The 21,756-nt window shown below is 41.3% G+C and overlaps 1 protein-coding gene across 1 annotated transcript in view; it reads right to left on the bottom strand.

The window, feature by feature from the left end:
* Positions 1–21,756, bottom strand: part of LVRN (laeverin) — a 663,539-nt gene that overhangs the window by 244,795 nt on the left and 396,988 nt on the right. The window contains exons 13-14 of the mRNA XM_078675542.1: positions 11,078–11,133; positions 5,416–5,563 (exon numbers count right to left, since the gene is read on the bottom strand). Of these exons, the coding sequence (XP_078531668.1) occupies positions 5,416–5,563; positions 11,078–11,133 (204 nt within the window). The remainder of the gene's footprint in view (positions 1–5,415; positions 5,564–11,077; positions 11,134–21,756) is intronic.

Genomic DNA, 21,756 nt, shown 5'->3' with positions numbered 1-21,756 from the left:
CAAAACGCTTTTACTCAACTGGTGATGTCTCAGGACTGAATTTAGGATCCAGTCCTGTGGTTAGAAAAGTAATCTAAAAAGTAATTAATTACATTTAACTAGAAATTCACATTGACCTCAATGTTGCATTGTGTTTGAAATTGAGTTGCCCATTGCAACAACTGTAACTACTAAACTTAAAAATCTATTGCCTATTTGCAAAGTGTTTAAACTAAAGTATTTCCTTCTGAGAAAGTATATTTTGTAATGTAATTGATAATGTAATTATAATGTAATTAAAAAACATTAAAATAAAATATCTAAAAATAAACTGTTTAAAAAAATGTAGAAAATCAGTATAAAAAATTAAAATAACAATAACAATAAATACAGTTAAATATTTTCATTTATAAAACCTTTGAATTCACAAAAAAAAACATATGTTTGAGGCCTGTTTTAGTTAGGAATTAAAATTTAAAAAACCTTAGAAATTCACTGAAAAAAACGTAGGTTTCAGATATGTTTCAGACATGTTATAGTTGGGAATTAACATTTAAAAAAACCCTAGAAATTCACTGAAAAAAACATGGGTTTTAGGGGTGTTATAGTTAGGTGGACATTTCATTCGTACAAAACCATTGAAATTCTCATGTTATAGTTAGTTGTACTAACTATAACTTGCGCGCCCAAAACCCACTGCTGATGATGTCACATATTACATAATTCATGACATGGTCAGTGACATCACTGATGACATCTCAAATGACATCACTGATGACATCATCCACGTGACAATCTAATACATCTTATCATACACTAGTATACCTTTCAACACTCATTATAAAATATGGAGTACCATATTTGAAACCATTGACACACCAATACAAGTTTCTAAAAACCCACTCAGTGATTCCTACATCTACACACACATCTAAACACATACTTATAGATTCACTTATACATGCTAACAAAGTGGTGTTTGTGTAGTGTAGGGGGTCATGCGGGGGTAGTGTTTTAGGGTTTAGGGTAGGGCAGTAGTGTTGTGTAGATTAGGGGGTAATGTTTTAGGGTTTAGAGTAGTGCAGTGGTGCTTGTGTAGTGTAGGGGGTTGTGGTGGGGGTAGTGTTTTAGGTTTAAGTATAGTGCAGTGGTGTTGGTGTAGTGTAGAGGGTAGTGTTTTAGGGTTTATGGTAGTGCTGTGGTAAATAAATAAATAATACCTCTATTTTTGAATGAATAAATGAATAACAGATAGCTCAATAAATAAGAGTCAAGATTCGAGGTAGTAGGAGTTTTGCAGGTTTAATACAGCATAAAGGACAGGAACAGGACAACCTGCACGGGAACAGGATGGCAGCGCTGCCGGGGGCAGGGTCGGAATCGGCGTAACATTTAATAACAGTGCACGATCATATATACTAAAACAGTTGCATTACAATACATACGATAGGCGGAGCAGTGGGTGTGGTCAATAGCAGTCGCGAAAGATAAGGGTGAAAGTAGGTGTAACAGAGGCGTATACATAGACATGTGATGCAAACGTAACAGAATATGTCATGAATGGGGCGGAAACATGGAGGGGGCTACCTAAGGAGCCGGGACCTCTGACCTAATGGTGCGCGCAAACTGGCAATGACGTGTTACTAGGAGAAGCTGGGGGCTTCGAACTCTGTGCTAGGAGCAGAGACTGAAGTCTGGAGAGTCAGGGCGACATGTACCTAAGCAGTATCTAGTATCTGATGTTTAGAGAACATGTTGATAGAATCCAAAAGTGATCGGGGTAAAGGCAAACAGACTCTAAGACTGGAGCATGCATTATTCTACATGTAGTGCGTGATGAAGAATATTAAATGAGCATTAATACAGTATTTCTCTAACGTGGAGACGTAAAGGCTAGACAATGACGGAAACTATTGATGCGATTCAGTAGCTTTAGGAATGCAGAGAAGGAGGACTGAACTGATAACTGGAATCATAACATACTCTTGGCAGACTCAGAGGCAGAGCTAGGCTGAGCCGGGCACTGCGAGGCAGGAAGTAAGTGAAGGGTCGAGGATACGGGTGGGGGCTGTATCGCTCCTCAGCGAGGCTTCAGGAGTCTGGAGCTGAATCTGGTGTCCAGGCCCTTTTGAGGCCTAGAAACGAGGACTTTACAATGGAATAACGTGCACACTGAGAAACGTGGCAACGTAACTTTACATAGGCCTGATATTCGTAGTATTCACGAGAACTGGAAACTGACATACTAGAGGTGGACACAACTATAATTGCGTCTTTAATCGAACATGGGGAATACATATGCATATTAATCATGCACACATAACATATGATGGAGGACGCGTAGGGACACAGAACATGGCAAAATTTACTTTTCCACAGTGCAGTGGTGTTTGGGTAGTGTAGGGGGTCATGTTGATGTAGATTTAGGGTTTAGGGTAGTGCAGTGGTGTTTGGGTAGTGTAGGGGGTTGTGCTGGGGAAGTGTGTTAGGGCTTAGGGTAGTACAGAGATGTTTGGGTAGTGTAGGGAGTCGTGCTGGGGGTGGTGTTTTAGGGTTTGGGAAGCGCAGTGGTGTTTGTGTACTGTAGGGGGTAGTGTTTATGGTTTAGGGTAGCGCAGTGGTATTTGGTTAGTGTAGGGGGTCGTGCTGTCGGTTGTGTTTTAAGGTCATGCAGTGGTGTTTGTGTAGTGTAGGGGTCGTGCTGGGGTAGTGTTTTAGGGTATTGCAGAGGTGTTTGTGTAGTGTAGGGGGTCGTGCTGGGGTAGTGTTTTAGGGTTTAGGGTAGTGCAGTGGTGTTTGGGTAGTGTAGGGGGTAGTGCTGGGGGTAGTGTTTTAGGGTTTAGGGTAGTGCAGTGGTGTTTGAGTGGTGTAGGGATACTGCTCACCAGGGAGTAAACTGGAAGTCTACTGCTGGTATTGAAAGCGATTGCTCAGTCTGCATGTCAGAATTTTCAAATTTAATAGAAGATGATTTGAGATCTCTCTTAAAACATGCCCTAATTTATCTTTCTACAACACTAATCATAATTTCTATGACAAAATGAACCTCCTCATTTTGTTCCTTTTTAAATTAAATGTTTTAAGTGTTACCAGTTTATTCTAATCAAGATGGCTTTAGGTTTGCCAGAATGTTGTCATAAGTAAGACTGTTAGCGCTCTAGTTGTTCTTTAGAACACTCTGGGTAGCTGCAGTGGAACACAAAGGAATCAACTGCCAGACTGCTCCTGTTGAAATATAACAGGAAGATATGTGAGATCTCACTTAAAACATGTCCTAATTTTTCTTTATACAGCACTAACCATAATTTCTAGGACAAAATTAACCCCCTCATTGTATTCCTTTTTAAATTAAATGTTTAAAGTGTTACCAGTTTTTTCCAATAAAAATGGCTTCAGGTGTGCCGTACTTTTGTCATTAGTAAGGCTGTTAGTGCTCTAGTTGTTCTTTAGAACACTCTTGGAAGCTGCAGTAGAACACAAAGCAATCAACTGACGAGCTGCTCCTGTTGAAATATAACCGTAAGATATTTGAGATCTCACTTAAAACATGTCCTAATTTTTCTTTCTACAGCACTAACCATAATTTCGAGGACAAAATGAGCCCCCTCATTTTATTCCTTTTTAAATTAAATGTTTTAAGTGTTACCAGTTTATTCCAATCAAGATGGCTTCACGTGTGCCATACTTTTGTCAATAGTAAGGCTGTTTGTGCTCTAGTTGTTCTTTAGAACACCCTGGGAAGCTGCAGTAGAACACAAAGCAATCAATTGACAGGCTGCTCATGTTGAAATATCACAGGATGATATTTGAGATCTCACTTAAAACATGTCCTAATTTTTCTTTCTACACCACTAACCATCATTTCTATGACAAAATAAATCCCCTTATTGTGTTCCTTTTTTAAATTAAATGTTTTAAGTGTTACCAGTTTATTCCAATCAAGATGGCTTCAGGTGTACCATAATTTTGTTCATATTAAGGCTGTTAGCGCTCTAGTTGTTCTTTAGAACACTCTGAGAAGCTGCAGTAGAACACAAAGGAGTCAACTGACAGTCTCTGCCCTTGTTGGATGTACATGTTTTACTGTTTTATGTTTTATATATATAAACTAGCAGCCCGTCCCGACGTTGTCCGGGGATGAATGCGTGTGTGATTCACGCTGGTAGTTTGAGTGCTTTGAGGCCCCGCCTGAGCCCCGGACTAAATTTCGATCGTGAAGTGGCTTTTATAGTGTGGTACGCTGCCTACCTTGAGTCTCTGCCGGAGCCGTTGTAGCGTGAATGGCGCGCTGAGTGAATGGCGCGCTTGTGAGCCCCTTTATTTATTATTTTTTGGGCAGCCCCCACTGACAAAGCTGACGGCCAGAAAGGAGTAAAGGTTTGTATTTGTTTCCAATTTGCGACGCAGTATGGCAAGGTCCGTGAATGCGGCGCACGTTGGTGTTTGGAGACGGCCGTGTCAGAAGTCAGCAGAACGCGAAGGTGGAGAGTGAATGTGCGTGCACATTGCTTGTGAAAGCCGCTCCCCTTTTAAAAAAAAAATTGTCCAGCCCCCTCTGACAACGCTGACGCCCACAAAGGTTGCGCCGCACTATATATGAGTAATGCCGCATGAATGTCAATGGGCATGAATGCGGCGCACCTTGGTGTTTGGAGACGGTTGTGTGATAACTGAGCACAACACCAAGGTGGAGCGTGAATGGTCGCGCACATTGCTTGTGAAAGCCGCGCTACTGAACTCCGCGGCCATTTTTTTTTTATTTGGTCCACGCCCCTCTGACAACGCTGCACGCCCACAAAGGCCTAATGTGAAGTATACTTTGACACGCCAACTTTTTATTTGTGCCACGCCCCTCTAACTACGCTGCACGCCCACAAAGGAATAATGTGAAGTGTACTTTGACACGCCCACGCCAACAAGGGACTACTTTACCCCTAAGGTTCTTTGACCTTTGTAATGTATATGGTGGGCAGCTGTATAGCCTATGTCCATCTACTGCAACTACCCTTAACAATGCTGTATTGGGTGTTGTGATTGGTGCTGTACTTCTTGAGCTTACCTGCCTCAACGTTTCAGCTCTCTCTTTATAATAGTAGTATATATATATATATATATATACATACGCAAATCCAAATGGAATCTCCGTCTGCTCACCAGCGTCGTGCACGCTACTTCGAACACTAAAGGAACCACAAACCACAAACGTATACATCCATTCATACAAGGAAAGGGAAGGACTGCAGATTTGAAGATAGTCAACTGGATTACAGTCATACATGCAAAGCAAAGTACTATTGATGTACAGATAGTAAAAGCTACCTGCAGCACAATGACTCCTGATATTCGTTACATGATGTAATAGCTCTCAATGTAAAGACATTTATATATCTCCAAACACAATTTTGGAAAAGGATTGGAAAGTAAACTGTTTTGTACCTTCAGCAATGGAAGGGCAGTATAGTAGGCTGAAGTACCTATAGTATATGGACTGTTTCGGTAGATTGCATTCCATACAATGATTTCCTCTTCTTTGGCAAGGTACTTTGTTAATCCAAGGGCTGTCTCAATCTCCAGATATCCAGCTCTGAAAAGACAACCATCAAATTAAACCAATACATGTGCTTCAGTGGTCTCAGTATTATTCATAACAGTGTAATAATGTCTGGGTGTTATTACAATCAATAATATTTCGAACAGTTTGCAGTTAATCAAGCCTTTGTAAAAGCCATTTTCACATTAACATGTAAAGGTTGCAATCTGTAGGGCTGACTTGAATTCCAGGTTATGGATATTGATCTTTTTGGCTTGCAAAGAACGTTGCCTTTGCCCCAACTGTGCACAATTAAATATGATCTTACATAAACGCAGAAGTGCACATAGCCTAATGAATCCACACCTGATGCCCCTGTGCCTACCAAACCCCACAGCGACGTAACAGCAATATCCTGATGGAACTCTATTGGCTTTCCTTGCCAGCACTCACCATCTTCAAAACCAGCTGCATCATTTACAAAGCTATCATGAGCAGTACCCTGCTTTCCTGGCAGACAAGCTCGTCATTTCTGGTGGCTCTCAGGACACGTGCAGCTAGAGTACCAACAGAATGGATACTAAGAAGTGTAAAAGAAGGCAGCAGAGTTTTCCATATGTGCATCCGGGATTTCAAACAGCATTCCCATATCCACCTGGACCGCCTCCAAACTGCTCCAATTTAGGAAAGATTTTTGCAAACACCTCTTTAAAGAACAATATATCACAAAGCAGTAACAGTACATGTATGGTCCCAGAATACAGCTACATTTCCGATCTAGTAAACTGTATGCTTGCTTTTGACCCTGTACAGTGCTCGGCGGCCTTTGTCTAGGTTTGTGATGCACAAATACCACATGCATACACATACATACATACACACATCACTGCTCTGGAAGAGTACAGAACCTTGGGCAGCTACTGACTGTGCTATGGATAGACGTGCACTTTGCTGCAGGTTTTCTTCACTTAAATGATAGAAGTATGTTAACAAATGCCATATCTCTACGGCTCCAGCAAATGCATGGGACTGTTGGACTTGGCCCTTTTTGCAGGGTCATCCCTGAGTGTTTTGCCTCCCTCCTAGTATTTCTTCAGACCTGGTGTTGGTGGTTTTTGGACTCTGGGCACTTTATCACTGCTGTACAGTGTAAAGTGCATGTACTCTCTATGGTAAAACGTGGTAAGATTGGTCTACACCTGTTTGGCCTATTTGATTTACCTGTCAGTCCCTTGTAAAGTGGGATCTGATATACCCAGGGCCAGTAAATAAAGTGCTACTGGTGGGCTTGCAGAGATGCTTGCGCCACCCACCAAAGTTGCCTTTCAAACCTGTCTCAGGCCTCTGCCATTTCAGGGCCTGCACATGCAGTTTATTGCTGCTGTGACGTGGTATATAAAATGGTTGCCACGTCTGTGACTCCCCTTTTACTACATATCAATCACCCCTAAGGTAGGCTCTAGCTAGCCCTATGGGCAGGATGCAATGTAGGTAAAAGGTAGGCCATGTGCCTTAACTGAGTGGCATGTCCTGGTAGTGACAAACTGCAATTTTGGTTTCTCACTACAGTGAGGCTGCCCGCTCATAGCAATGCATTGGGGATTCTCTGATAAGTGATTCAGTGGTTAATTCTTTATAGGAGAGGAGCAGCGTGATAAAGTTTGGTATGTTTGGAATAGTAATAAATGTTGTGTAATGGTGTTCACAGATTTCTTATCACCATTTTAGAAATGCCACTTTTAGAAGTGGGCATTTCTGTGTGCTATGTGTCTCTGTGCCTGCCTGATCTGTATTGCATGTCTGGCTCTGGAGTGACAGGGACTGGAGTGACAGGGACTGGGGAGGTGCTGTGGCTCCAGGGGGGCTGGGTGAGTCAGCGCTAGGCTGAATAGGCAGATCTGCATTTGGAGTAGTGGGAGGAGTAGCCCCTGACCCTGAATGGGTCTGTGCCTGCCTTGTACAATGCTGGCTCCGCCCCTCTGTGGTTTGTCTGAGGCCAGGACCTGCAATGTCAAAGGGGACTCTTGTACACTGTAAATGAAATATTAAGTGCTCCCCATTAAGAGCACTGCCAGCTCCCTGTCCGGTCTCCAAGTGGGAGGCAGGCTGGCACCTCAGATTTGCCTATTGGCCCTTGAACTGGGCTAGGAGCCCTACAGGATCCTGGCCCCCGGTGTGCTGGAGCCCCCGGAGTAGGCTCCTGTTGCAGTGGTGGGAGAAGTTTGCCCCGCAGTTGGAGGGAGACCTGAGGCGCTGAGACACAGGAGCCACGGATTGCTGCAACTCCAAAGGAAGCCCCCGCAGTGAAAAGGAAGTCAGATGTGTAGAGCCTCACCTGGGGCGGAGCTTTGGCCCAAACAAGCCTGATTGCGGGTTGCCGAGTCTGAGAAGAAGGCTCCTACTAAGTTCAGCCCAGCCTGAGCGCCGTGGCGGAAGTCAGGCAAGGAGTGCCTGACCGTGGGCAGTGCCAGCCAAAGGAAATAGAGCCGGGCAGGAAGTCAGGTGGAGGACGCCTGGTTTTGGGTGGGGCTCCCGTGGGTCGAGAGAGCTCCGCATGCTGCCCGAAGTTAAGGAGCCAGGAAGCGGAGAGACCCGGGTGTGTGGTCGGCGAGGGAAGGACGTATAGAGAAGCTTCCCAGTCTCTCCAGCATGTGAGGTAGTCCAGAGGGGGGGAATTCACTCCTTGCCTACACGGAGGCAGCCGCACCGCAGAGTAGCGGGCAGCGGCCCTTTGACCATTGTTATTTTCTGGTGGAAAAGGGACTGAGGGAAGTCTCTTCACTAACGGGGGCATTTTTTTTTTTAGGCGTGTTAGGAACAAGGGTGAGTTACACCCTCTCCCCATGAGAGCATGGGTCGGAAGTGGCTCCATGTTCATAGAGCCCTGACTTTTGGTGGACATAGGGCAATTCGGGGAAGTCCCAGACGGGCCCCTCGAGAAAGGCCAGTTTGCCTGTGAGCACCTGGTGTGCTGGTAGGACGTACGGCCCTTAGCTGATGTATGCACCTGGGGAGTGTTAGTGAGGTTCATTGCTAATATGATTTATGCATACCGTGACGTATCCCTAATGTGATTTATGCCAAGTGTCTGTACCAGTAGTTACTGGTTGTTTACTACTTACCCATTCTGATAGTTCTGACAGTGGCCCAATTGGCCCTGTTCTGTATATAATCCCCTCTAAAGTATAACCTAGTCCCAGGTGGCACAGTGTACATTTTTGATTATGCTCTGATGTGTTTTCTGAGTAATATAAAGGCTACTTTTAAATAACCTTGTGTGGAGTTTCTTTTGTGGTGTGCTTAGTGTGTTGCAGCTGTGTGAGTGTGTTGCGCAAATGCTTTACACATTCCCTCTGGGATATAAGCCTGACTGCATGTATCAAGCTACCAAAGGGGTGAGCATGCGTTATCTTCGGTGTGTAACTCCCTTGTCCTGACTAGAGTAGTGGTTTCTGCTTGGCTTACGCGCTTTCCCCAGCCAACCAGAAATCCTATTTCTAACAGGGACTGAGAGTGTGGGGCATCTTATGGTAGACACCTTAGCCGATAGCCGGTGTAGGATGCCACAAGAACACTTAGTCATCCACTCAGGCAACTACACATCTAGCCATACATGCACTTACTCTTCCATTCACAAACCTACCCATTCCATTCATGCAGTAATGCACTCAATCCACCATTTTTTCATGGACTGCATCACTCACCCATACCTTCATTGAGTCACTCATACAATCATTCATCCAGGAATTTACTTATCCATTCTTCCTCAAATGTGGAGTCCCTCAGGAATCCTCACTTTCACCTCACTTATTTAATCTCTACCTTCTCCCCTTAGTCCACGCATTAAAAGAAAGGAATAATCAAACCTTCAATTATGCGGATGACTTCCAGTTAGTATTCCAGATCAGTAACTCCCTGACCTCCATTCATGAATTTCAATCGACAATGCTATTTATCCGGGATTGGATGAACAGTAACCAATTGAAACTGAACCCGGATAAAACAGAACTAATCCTTACGGGAGGTCTACTTAACCCCTGGAGCTCCCATTTCTGGCCCATAGAACTAGGCCAACCCCCGACCCCATCCAAACACGCCAAAACCCTGGGAGTGGTGGTCAATCATGATCTCACCATGAAATCTCAAATTGGATATGTCATCTCCACCTGCTTCTTTCAATTAAGGAAGATAAAAAAAATCAGCAGGTACCATACTCAAAAAGCTAAACTTCAGGCAGTCCTCGCCATGGTGATTTCACACATTGACTACGCCAACTCCCTATACTATGCGGTACAAAAGGGGGTGGTGATGGACGGAGCATCTGAACCAATCAAACACTCACATCCAGTCAACAGATCTGGGTTTAATCCATCACTGTTCTTTAGCCCACTCTGCCACCCCAGTTCAGACATGGCCTTATGCAAATCAGTCTGACCCTGTGCCTCATGGGAACAGTGCAGCCCGAACTGCCAGGCCATGCCTTCCCTGGACCGGATTCAAGCTTCCTAGGACTGGTTTCTGGCATTACAGCCGTCTTCAGCCAGGCTTGCTTGAATCCAGAGGCAAAGTGAGCAAGGGACTCACGTCTGAGCATACCCTGCCAACTTATGGCGAACAAAGCGGTACTATGGCATCCCGGCATATCTCACTCATTGCCTCCAACTGGTACAGAATTAGGCAGCCAGACTGATTCTACAGGAAAACAAACAACAACATATCTCCCCCCTCCTGGAAAAACTTCACTGGCTTCCTATATCTCAGAGATGCGCCTTTAAAGTGGAATGCATCATTTTCAAATTCCTGAATGGCAGAAATCCAAAATTCATTAACAGCATGATCAAAAGATACAATCCAACCCACAACCTGAGATCCGCCCACTTGCATCTCTTGACAACACATTCCTTCAAACAGAAACGATTTGGAGGATCCAGATTCTCTACACTGGCCCGAAGATACTGGAATTCCATGCCACCAGAGATTAGATCCTGCACTAACCCCATGCCATTCCGTAAACTCAAAAAAACATGGCTTTTTAAACAGGCGTACAAGTAATTCTCGAATAAATCTCACCACCTTCACCTTTCCCAGTAAGCGCCAAGAAACCAACCTGGTGTACGAGCGCTTTACAAATCAATTATAACATAACAATTATAACATAACAAATTCACCCACTATATCATTCACCTACTCCTCAGTCCCACAGCCATACACACAAAGGCTCACCAGTGAATTACGAAGCACTTTCAGTTAAAAAAAAAAACACCTTAGCTGGCTTTATTCATGCTTCTTCCCTACTACTAACATGTTCAACAAACACATTCTCCGGTCAGACAAATGTTTTTTTAGTTTGTCAGATTTTATCTTGATATTAACTCACAGCTTTATGTGGATCTATCTCAAATCGGTTGTGTGTTTCAGGCAATTACAATTAAGAAACAATTTCAGAGCTACAAAAAAATAAAAGGGAAATTAAGGGCAAGGGAGAGGAAAGCTTTAATAACTGTCCAGAAAGCTGAGAATTGTTTTAAACACTATAGAGAAAAGAAGAAATATGTTACAAATACTCACTGTGCCATGGCGAAAGCATCTTCAATCAACTGCACTCTATTGACCACAGGGATAGTCTATAAATATAAACATTTAATTTCAGTAGACCAACAAAGATATGCTTCTTAAAAATATTACCTTACTATAAATTCCTGTCTGTGCGATGTTATTTAGCCCTCCCTAAAAGAACTAGGAAATTAGTCAAACTGGAAACATTGCACAAATACTTTCAAGATAGATCATAAACTGAGGTCCAATCTACTTATTTATTTATTTATTTATTTATTTATTTATTTGTATAGCGCCTGAATCGACCCACAAAGGGGTATCTCTGTGCTTCGGACAGGCAACAAGAAAAGCTGATGAACAGAATCAGAAGCAGAGTCCGAATAGGATGGTCATAAGGTGCTTTCTGAATTGGAGATGGTCAGGGCATTGCCTCAAGTAAGTAAGGAGCTTATTCCAGTAAAGAGGGCCAAGATGGGAGAATGGATTCCCACCCAGCCTGGCTTTCCTGACTCGGGGGACCACAAGAAGGTATTTGGTTCCTGAGCGGAGGGACCTGGAGGGCCTGTACGGCGTGAATTTCTCGGCTTATATTTTTGCTAGTGATATTCTATTGAGCACCCCTGCTCCTGAGTTGTGTGTAAGTCGCAAAGAGATAACTGATATGCAAAATGTCACAGGCTCATAAGTCAAGCACAACTATATGCTTTTAAAGTAGTTGTAGAATACCCGCCCACAGGTGGCGGTCAATTAGCTTGTGCCGCTGCACTTAGAAAGCAGCAGCCACAAGCAGTCATTGTCATCCATACCCTGATTAGGGGGAAGAAAGTGTCCTCCAAATTTCACTTGGGCATTGCCCCAGAACAGCAGAATTAGAGCACTGCTGGAAAAACAAGAACGCACACTCACCATCTACCAGTGGTCTTGAGATGCAAGGTGAGAGGAGAAACTGATATGTAAGACAGAGTGCAAGCAAATGGAAGAAGTGAGGAGCACATTTAAGACTTTGGTCCCATCACCCTCACCAGGTCAGGAACACCAGTGTTTCCTCTCAACCAAGAACATTTCTGCCATGTAATGACTTTAGTTTTTTTGAGGGTTCATCGGCATTCCTTTGGAAGTGGTATTTGTTCTACAGTAAAGTCCAGCCTTTCTAGGGACACTGCAGAAGCAACAAGTTTCCGTTTTGATGCGTCCCGTACATTGGAACTCTAATGGTGGTCCCAAATAAATAGGGATGAAAGCACATCAGAGTCATGAAGTTTGTGCTTAACATTATGCATTACGGATCATCTTTTTCTTAAGGCCTAGCCAGCCGCGGCCCGTGGAGGGAGTTGTGGTGGGGCAGGCAAGCGGGGAGGGGTGGGGGTGATAAACACCGGAATCTGGATGATTGCAGGTAATTAAACAATTAAATTAATAAAACAAATTTCGTTCCGTGCCCTGCATCGCATTTTGCAATGCAGGGCGCGCTACAAAATTCATCCAGATTCCAGTGTTTATCACCCCCCACCCTGCTCCTCCCCTGCCCCCGCCCCGCCTGCCTGTCCAACGCAACTCCCTCATCAGGGCGCGGCTGGGCCTAGCAAATCTCTGCAGTTGTGTTTCCAGCTTTCCTTTACCATTACCATATGCATGACTACAGACGGTAATGCCAGCTAGAAACCTTAAATCAGTTAATAGGATATAATAAACATACAAGGCTGCTTTTTACAATGACAATGTAATAAGAAACTTTAAAAATATAGCCACGTCTATACGTTATTCTATCATTGAAATATCCGAGTTTGGGTAGGACCAGCAGAGGAGATCCACATGCTCTATGATATCCACAGCTAAAAATAGAACTAGTAAATATTTGGGAGAGGATTTTTGGCAAAACTGTGGTATTAACCCCCTCGCTTATGATGGTAGGGCATGATTGCAGTGTCGAGCTGGACCAAGCCCAGATTAGTATTATATTCATCTCAGTTACTATAATCAGGCTACTTATTGCAACTAGATGGAAGGACCCAATGCCCCTATGCTTTCAAGAATATCTGGTCCGTTTCATAGCTGTATATAACCTTGAACAGGCCCTATATGCATATAAGGGGCACCAGGCTAAAAAGTGGGGCCTGGCACTATGGGCTCCAATAACGAAGTGGCTATCGGGGGTTGGGCAATGTATATAGATTATTTTTGTGTAAACGCTTTCATGCATTATTTCTCCATTCTTCTCTTGGTTTGGCTTCTTTTTTTCTTTTCTTTTTATAAACTGTATATATATTCTGGAAATTGCCAGCTTCTCTGGAACTCACATGTGTAACAAGCGTTAGTCCAGCCTATGTGACAATAATTGATATTGTATAATGAATGAATAAGTCATGGATATGACTATATGTATGATACCTTTCAGAATCAATAAAAAAAGGAATCTCTGAGTACTCTGAGAATGTCCTCATTGTTCATTAGAGTCCTCAGCACCACAACCAATAATGTCTGGATTGCACAAGCAGCAAGGTCCGAGGGCGAGAGTGTTATCCCTGCATGGACAGGGTTTGAGGGACAGTAACAGGAGATACGGATATTGCATTGTATTATGCGGGGCCAGGTCAGTGGGAGCTATGCTGCTATCTTCTGCAGTATCAAAGGCTAACTTCTCTGCCTGCGAATTAACCCACAGGGTGGACGCCTCACCTACAAGCAGGTCAGACCTCCCCCAGATTTAGGTCTCTCCTTCTTTCTTCTCTAAATGATGTACAAATGAGATCTTGACTTAACTGCAATTTGAATTCACTGGACTTCACTGGGTGGTATTACTGTGTCTCATGAAGCCTTATCCTGAATTTCTGACCTTGAGATGCGGGCTATTTTAGATTTTTCTTTAGGTCCTGGCTTAGCACGTGACTTCTGTGCACCTCCCTAATGAGTAACTGTCATTCATGGCTTCTGCCCCAGGGCACTGGTTACTGCATTGCTTATGATTTCCTAGAATTCCTATACAGGAACGCACTATGGAAGTGGTAGTGTGGTTGAGCAGTAAAGTTGAGAGATGCTGAGAACTCGGAACTCCCATATTCTTGTGGAAAGTAATTAAATTCAATTAAAGTTGTTTTCTAGAGACATGGCTTTAAAAGTGTATAGTACTGCCTTTAATTTGGCATGTATTAAACAAGTCTTAAGGTTCTAGCACATTCTGGGACCCAGATGCAAACAGTTTTATAGTGCTACAGCGTGGCTCCAGAAATCATTTCTAATCAATACTCACCATTTCCCTGAAACCTTAAAATTCACAAATCATGCATCAGTGGGGCCCATAACACTGCGCATTTACCTTGTTCACTTACACTTGGCTTCAAGGCTTTGGTGAATCGCAAAGGAGAAATGCTGTAACATTTGGTGGAGCGTCTAAACCTATTTAATTATTTATTATTTACACCTGCAGATTCTTACACTTTACCATGGTTTTATTCAAACATTTAATTTATTCAGACACAGCACCATTGTGGCAATGGATCTGCTAGAATGAAAATTAGGCGTAGGAAAATCACAAGACCAGCTTTTAAAATTCCATTTTCCCAATTTTATTAATAGCAAAACTTTATTATGTCTGACATTTATGCATTAGTAAATTCTTTATTCAGTAAAATCTTAAACTTTATTTCAAAATGATCATTTTATTTAGAGCTCAAGAAAATCGCTTTATTTCAGAGGACAGTTAAAGTTTAGCAAAGAACAGATAGTTCCAAATTCATTCTTTCCTAATATCCCTAACTAACACCCTCATCTTATACTTCAATCCTGTAAAGCAAACAAGTAAAAAGCATTAAAGTCTTACATCCAGGAATCGGTCAGCAATCGGGCAGCATCTCCAGTAGAAATCGAAAAAGCGACCCCTTCTAGTCAAATCCAGGGGTTTTATACCATAATTCTCTAACTTAATCTATCTAAAAAGTAACTATTGTCTCTTATTCAAAATTTCATTGGACAATTTCGGGGTGGGTGAGCATCATCTCACCATTACAACATCATTTTCTCGATGGTTCAGCAGAAAAATAAAGGGTCTTTGTTTTAAGACAGTCCATAGCGTAACTATTTCTTCTAGTAGATACATCGGTACTCTTTCCCATGATCACAACGTCCAAGCGCTCATGTTTGGCACTCATCCTAGGTTCCGGGCCAAGGCAGCCTTGAACCGCCTCGAGCACAGGCAGTTCTCTTTGACTTGCAGGTTTTGGCGCGCCTGCGCTGTTCAGCTCTTCCTCACAGTTTACCCGAGCATCCATTTTCCAACTAGGCCTCAGAAGCCACTTTTGGAACTATCATAGAAACAAACACAAATTCATGTTAATTATTGAATCTAAACCCATTCTGTTTACCTCCCCCATACTAATGTTTCCCATTAGTTGTTACCTAGCAAATAAGCCACACAAATGCGTTTTATACTTACATAATCGACCTCTTCTTATAACAAAACGTGTACAAAAAGCACATTTAATTTGCATTCGTTTATATTAAAGCTGCGCATTAATTCACAACACAATATCAACACATGTTAATTAATTATATGGCAACATGCAAGCAAAATTAGTACTCCCATGTATAATTACAAAATAATGTGTGCATCTTACTCTATGGTTGGTTAATTTCACAAAACATACAATTAGTAAATATTAATGTTATGGGACATTAATTTCGAGAGGGGTACACAAAATTTTGCGTTTGCCACCTCGCTCCATCACTTCCCTCATCTGGTGATTTTATCACCAAATAACTCTCAAAATTTTGGAAAATTTAGCAGAACATGTTTCAATTTCTTCTTGTTAATGTCATATATACTTTTGTCTCTTTCTCCTTTGAGTCTTTGAAAATCTTTTCTTTGATTTCTTCCATTTCTATTTCGTTCTTTTCTCTCATTCTGGGCCTGTTGTTCTTCATTCCTTTTCCTTATTGACTTTCTAAAATCTCTTCTACCTTTGTATATGCAGCATAACCTTATCATAAAAATTACTATCACTAAGATTGTTATCGGTATTAGTATTTTACCTATAATTGAACTACCTATTTCTTGAAACCAATGCTTGATTGCTGAGAAACGTTTACCCAGCCTTTCAAGGACACCTTCAACCTCCAGTGGTTCAATTTCTCTATGCAAATCTGTAATGTTTATAATATACTTTTCAATATTCTGACTTTTATCTGGAATATAAGTACAACAATGTTGAACTTTCAAAATTCCACAGACTCCTCCCTCTTTTGCTAAAATTATATCAAGGGCAAGTCTATTTTGCATAACTATAGCTCTCATAGCAACCATTTCAGTATTTACCATTAGGAATCCTCCTGCTGTATCTGTTGACAATTTATCAACTATTGTAGACAATTTTCTGATTCTATTTGCATTAAACGAAATTCCCACTGCTGGTATCAGTGCTCCAAATACATCTCCTATTATTTCTAACACACTTTCTCTTCTTTTTTGACTTAGAACTTTACCTATCTCATGCTTTCCATTAGTACCTCTATCTACATGAAAATATTTAGGAAAGAACAAACCCACATAACATGTCCCATACCAGTGGTCTGGCAGTCTATAATAGGCTCTATTCCCACAAATGAAATAAATTCCCGGAAAAACAGGATCATTTCCTCCTTTAAATCCCCAACCCCCTATAATTCTATAGGTATCTTCACATTGACTTGCACCCACAAAATAATTGTCATACATTGAGTAGTCTCTTCTAATAAAAAATGTTCCCAACATTGGTGCATCTATAATGATTGCTACATTCACATTCTTATCCTCAATATTCTCATCATGAAATGTGTAATATTTAGACTTTGCATGTTTCATTTTCGCATTTTGTTTGTAAGCAACTCTTCTTTCTTCAACCATATTTAAGAATGCTTTTTCCTCAACTCTCATTTTACATGTCAAATTATGATTAAAAGCGTACTGGTGCGTTAACTCATCTACTTCTAAAAAATATTCTCCCATTACCTCTGCATGTTTTCTTTTATTTAATGTATTGTCAATCTTTAACTTTGCAAATATTTAATCTACATTGGAATAATGATATTCCAATTTCCCAATCTTGTAAAACAAACTTGCAATTACACTACAAGTTACTCCATATGTAAGAGGAAGGTGGTGATAGGTCACCCCTTCTGACACTGATGCTGGCAATTTTACACAAACATAACAGTCATCAACATTCATTGTTTTGATGTACTCAAGCAGTAACTTTGAAAAAGTGTTCTTGATATAGTCACTGATGGACCTATCTTGATGCAATTCTGGCGTATACACATGAGTCTCATGCACCTTTTCTTTCTCACTTTGTTTACTTTAACTCACATTCGGTTTTAATTTTGTTAAATTACTTTGGAAAGGAATCACAATAGCTAAAATTACCCACAATATCATCAACAGTCCCATACATATTGTAAAACATCTACACCACTTTCTAAAGATAGAACATTTCGTTTTATGATTATTCATTGCCATTTTCCCTAACACCGTTTCTTCGACCTTATGTCACCTATAAATTTCACACTTCTCAGCACTCTAACAAATTTTCTTCGACCTTATGTCAATTTTTATTCTAAATTATATCACAATTAGATTTTTCTAACAAGTTTTCATCGACCTTTTGTCAACTCCGACCTCTCCTATATTTACAATATCCGTCTCACAGGACTTCAGACTTTTTACTTTAGTATCATATACTTTAGGCACCTATCTTTTATTTCTTAATTGACTCCTTTACTCACTTTTCCCAATTGGGTTTGGGTTGTACAGATTTTCTTGACTGCTATTAACTTCAATAATTGGTGGCAGGACAATATATGTCCATTCAGGTGATATGTACCTCTGATTTGGATGTCTTACTCTCTTTGGCCTTTGAATAGTCTCTATTTTCTTTTCCAGTGTTTCTTTTTGACTGGTAATCTCTTTCACTTGATCTTCTTGCTCTTTTGTGTTGTTCACTATTTTGAATCTCAATCCACCAGCTCCTTTAGGCCAATTGTCTCCTTTGCAAACTTTCTTAGTCTTCGGCTATGTTGTATTATGCTCCACTCTCCAAGCTCTTTTTTTTTGTGCTTTTTCTTAATGGAGTTTCGTCTGCACTGTCATCAGTTTCACTTTCAGTGTCTTCTAGTGTATCATTGATTATGATCTTCACAATGTCTTTGTCTTCGTCAGTTTTAGTTTTCTCCACTGTTACTCTGTTAGGAACACCTTCATAACTGGTACTTGGAATCTCATCCTCATCGTGAGTTACTTCCTCTTCCCCAGTCTCAGGATTTCCGTTCCTGCTTTCAGAGTATTCAGATTGCTTTTCAGTTTCCTTCTTTTCAACGACTTCCTTTTTATTTTATTTTGCATCTCTACTGGTGCTTGTCTTTACCGATTCTCGACCTTCAAGTTGATCTTCTGAATCTGGTATTTCAACAATCTCCCTTTCACCTTCACCTTCAGACGCAGAACTGGCTTCTGATACTTCCAGATGTCGACGTTCCTGTCGATCTTCAATATCTGGATCCTTCTCTGGTTCACCTTCAGAATCAGAGTCAGTTGTACTTTCACCCTTGTATGGGTATTCAGGTTCAGGCACACGGATGGTGTGACTAGCATGAACCCACCTTTTCAGTCCGGCACACCTAATTGCGGTAGTACTGACCAAGATAACTTGATGTGGTCTTTGCCACCTTGGTACCAAACAATTCCTCCTGCTATGAACTTTCACTTGTACCCAGTCCCCAGGGATTAGATCATGAGCTGGAATGTTCTCTTTGGAATTTGATTCAGTTCCCACCTGGTGGAGCACAGAAGTTACCACATAAGATAGATTCTTGCAGTAATACAGTATGATGTCATCATTAATTGTTAACAACTTATCAACTGGTACATAGGCCTGTCTCATCACCCTGCCCATCAAAATTTCGTGTGGACTTAATCCAGTTTTTCTGTCAGGTATGCTTCTCAATGTCATTAAAACAAGTGGCAGAGCATCAGGCCACTTCATCCCTGTTGCCAAACACATTTTTGCAATTCTGTTTTTAATTGTTCCATTCACTTGTTCAACTACTCCCGAAGCCTCAGTTCTATATGCACAATGTAGCTTCTGGCGAATGTCCAGAGCTTCACAGATCATCTGCATTAACTCATTTTGAAAATGCAGGCCTCTGTCCGATTAAATCGTCACCGGAAACCTGAAACGTGGTATTATCTCACGCAAGAACAGTTTAGCAACAGTTAATCCATCATTCCTCCGCGTTGGGAAAGCTTCTACCCATCGAGAGAACAAACAGATTATCACAAGAACATATCTGAGTCTGTTGCATGGAGGTAGCTCAACCAAATCCATCTGAACTCTTGTGAATGGGCCACCCTCCCGTCCTATGGTTCCTAAACGTACAACAGTTTTTCTGTTTGGATTAAATTGCTGACAGACCAAGCATCTTTGACATAAACTTTCAGCAATCATTCTGAATTTAGGATTATACCAAGTCTGTCTGAAGAGACGAATCATAGCCTCTCTGCCAATGTGTGCTTGACCATGGTACATTCGGGCCATATCTGAAATCATGCTATCGGGCATTACTGGTCTTTCATCTTTGTAAACCCAAATTTCATCTTCCTCTTTTTGTCTGCAACCTGATTTTAACCAAATATCTTTTTACTCTGTTCCTGCCTCTTCCTGCATCTGCCTCACTTCCTGCCAAGTTTCAACTACAGTGGTAAGCATTAAAGGACTTGGAACATGTTCCTCAGTTTTTCCCCGATTGATTGAAATTTGATTCTTTGCACAATGCTTTGCAATTGCATCAGCATAACTGTTTCCTTTGGTGATATAATCTTCACCCTTTTTATGAGCCGAACATTTTACGACAGTCAATTTTTCAGGTAACTGTATCACGTCTATTAGTGTCTTCACAAACTCTGCATTCCGAATGGGTGTTCCGGCAGAGGTCAAATATCCTCTTTGGGACCAAAGCTGTCCATATTCATGAACAACTCCATAACCATATTGACTATCAGTCACAATGGTTACTTTCACCTGTTTTCCCAACTCACATGCTCGTATCAAAGCAATCAACTCCGCTATCTGAGCAGAATGAATTCCTTTCAAACAAGATGCTTCCAACACTTCTGCCACTGTACAAACAGCATATGCAGCACTTAGAACACCACTCTCCGTTCTCAAGCATGATCCATCCACAAACATTACAAAATCTGATTCGAGCAATGGTTCATCTTTAATGTCTGGACGAGGCTTTGTTAAATATTCCAGAACATCCAAACACTTGTGATCAAGTTCACCTTTCACTTCTGCTTCAATTGTATCAGGTAACAATGTCGATGGGTTGACATTCACACATCTTGCAATTGTCACATTTTCAGCTCCCAAAATTATTTTCTCATAACGTGTCATTCTGCTGTTAGTCATGTACTGGGTCTTTGCTCTTGTGAGGAGAATCTCCACTGAATGAGGTACATATACCCTCACAGGAAATCCCATCACAATTCCTTCACTTTGCTCCAGACTCACACTAGTTGCTGCTACTGCTTTTAGACAACCTGGCAAAGCCTTTGCAACAGGATCCAAAACAGCTGAGAAATACGCAATTGGTTTTCCCATTTTTCCATGTCTTTGAATCAATACTGATAAAGCACATCCTTCTCGCTCACTGCAGTAGAGTTCAAATTCTTTTTTGTAATCAGGCCTTCCCAAAGCTGGTGCTTCACACAACTTAGTTTTTAGCTGTTCAAATGCTCCCATCTCTATTTTGGTCAGAACAATAGGGTCTCTGATGTCTGCCTTTGTCAGTCTCTGCAATGGTTTTGCAATCAATGAAAATCCACTTTTCCACTGTCTACTGTAACCTACCATTCCTAAGAACATTCTTACCTGTCTTTGAGTTTTAGGTGGCTGCATTCCCTGTATCATTTTAATCCTTTCAATTGTGACCTGTCTGATTCTTTTAGCAATCTTGTGGCCTAAATACTGTACTTCTTTTTGACAAAACTGTAATTTTGATGGAGACACTTTATGTCCCTCCTCAGCCACATGATTTAACAATGCTACTGTATCAATTATACAGGCATCTTTTGTTTTTGATGCAACCAAAAGATTATCAATATACTGCACTAACACAGATTCTCCAGGCATGCTAAAATTTTCTAATGATTTCTTTAACAGCTGATTAAAAATCGATGGACTCTCAGCGTATCCTTGTGGAATTCTACACCATGCTAGGATACGATTTTGAAAACGGAACGCAAAACTTGGTTGGCTTTCTGGATGCAATGGAACAGTAAAGAACGCATTGCACAAATCAATCACTGTGTACCATTCTGCATCATGAGGTATTTGGTACAAAATCACTGCTGGATTCGGAACAATTGGACAACATGGGACAACAATTTTATTAACCTTTCTCAGGTCCTGCACAATTATTTTGTCAATTACTGGAGTAATTCCTTCAATTACCTCTGCAGTCATTTTATATTGAGGTATATTTGGGTAACTTGCACCTTCTTTTATAGACACTTTTACAGGATCAACCCTTTCAACAAACCTATATCTTTTCCAGTGAAATCCCACACACTTTCTTTCACTGCCTCTTTCAATCCAACAGAAATTTTCTCTTTATCAAAAACAGGAAACAGTTTATCTTGTTCTGCCTCAATCATGAGCATCGTC

This window comes from Lissotriton helveticus, chromosome 2_1, assembly GCF_964261635.1.
Source record: "Lissotriton helveticus chromosome 2_1, aLisHel1.1, whole genome shotgun sequence".
Classification (NCBI taxonomy): Eukaryota; Metazoa; Chordata; class Amphibia; order Caudata; family Salamandridae; genus Lissotriton; species Lissotriton helveticus.
This window is presented reverse-complemented; position numbering and strand designations above follow the sequence as displayed.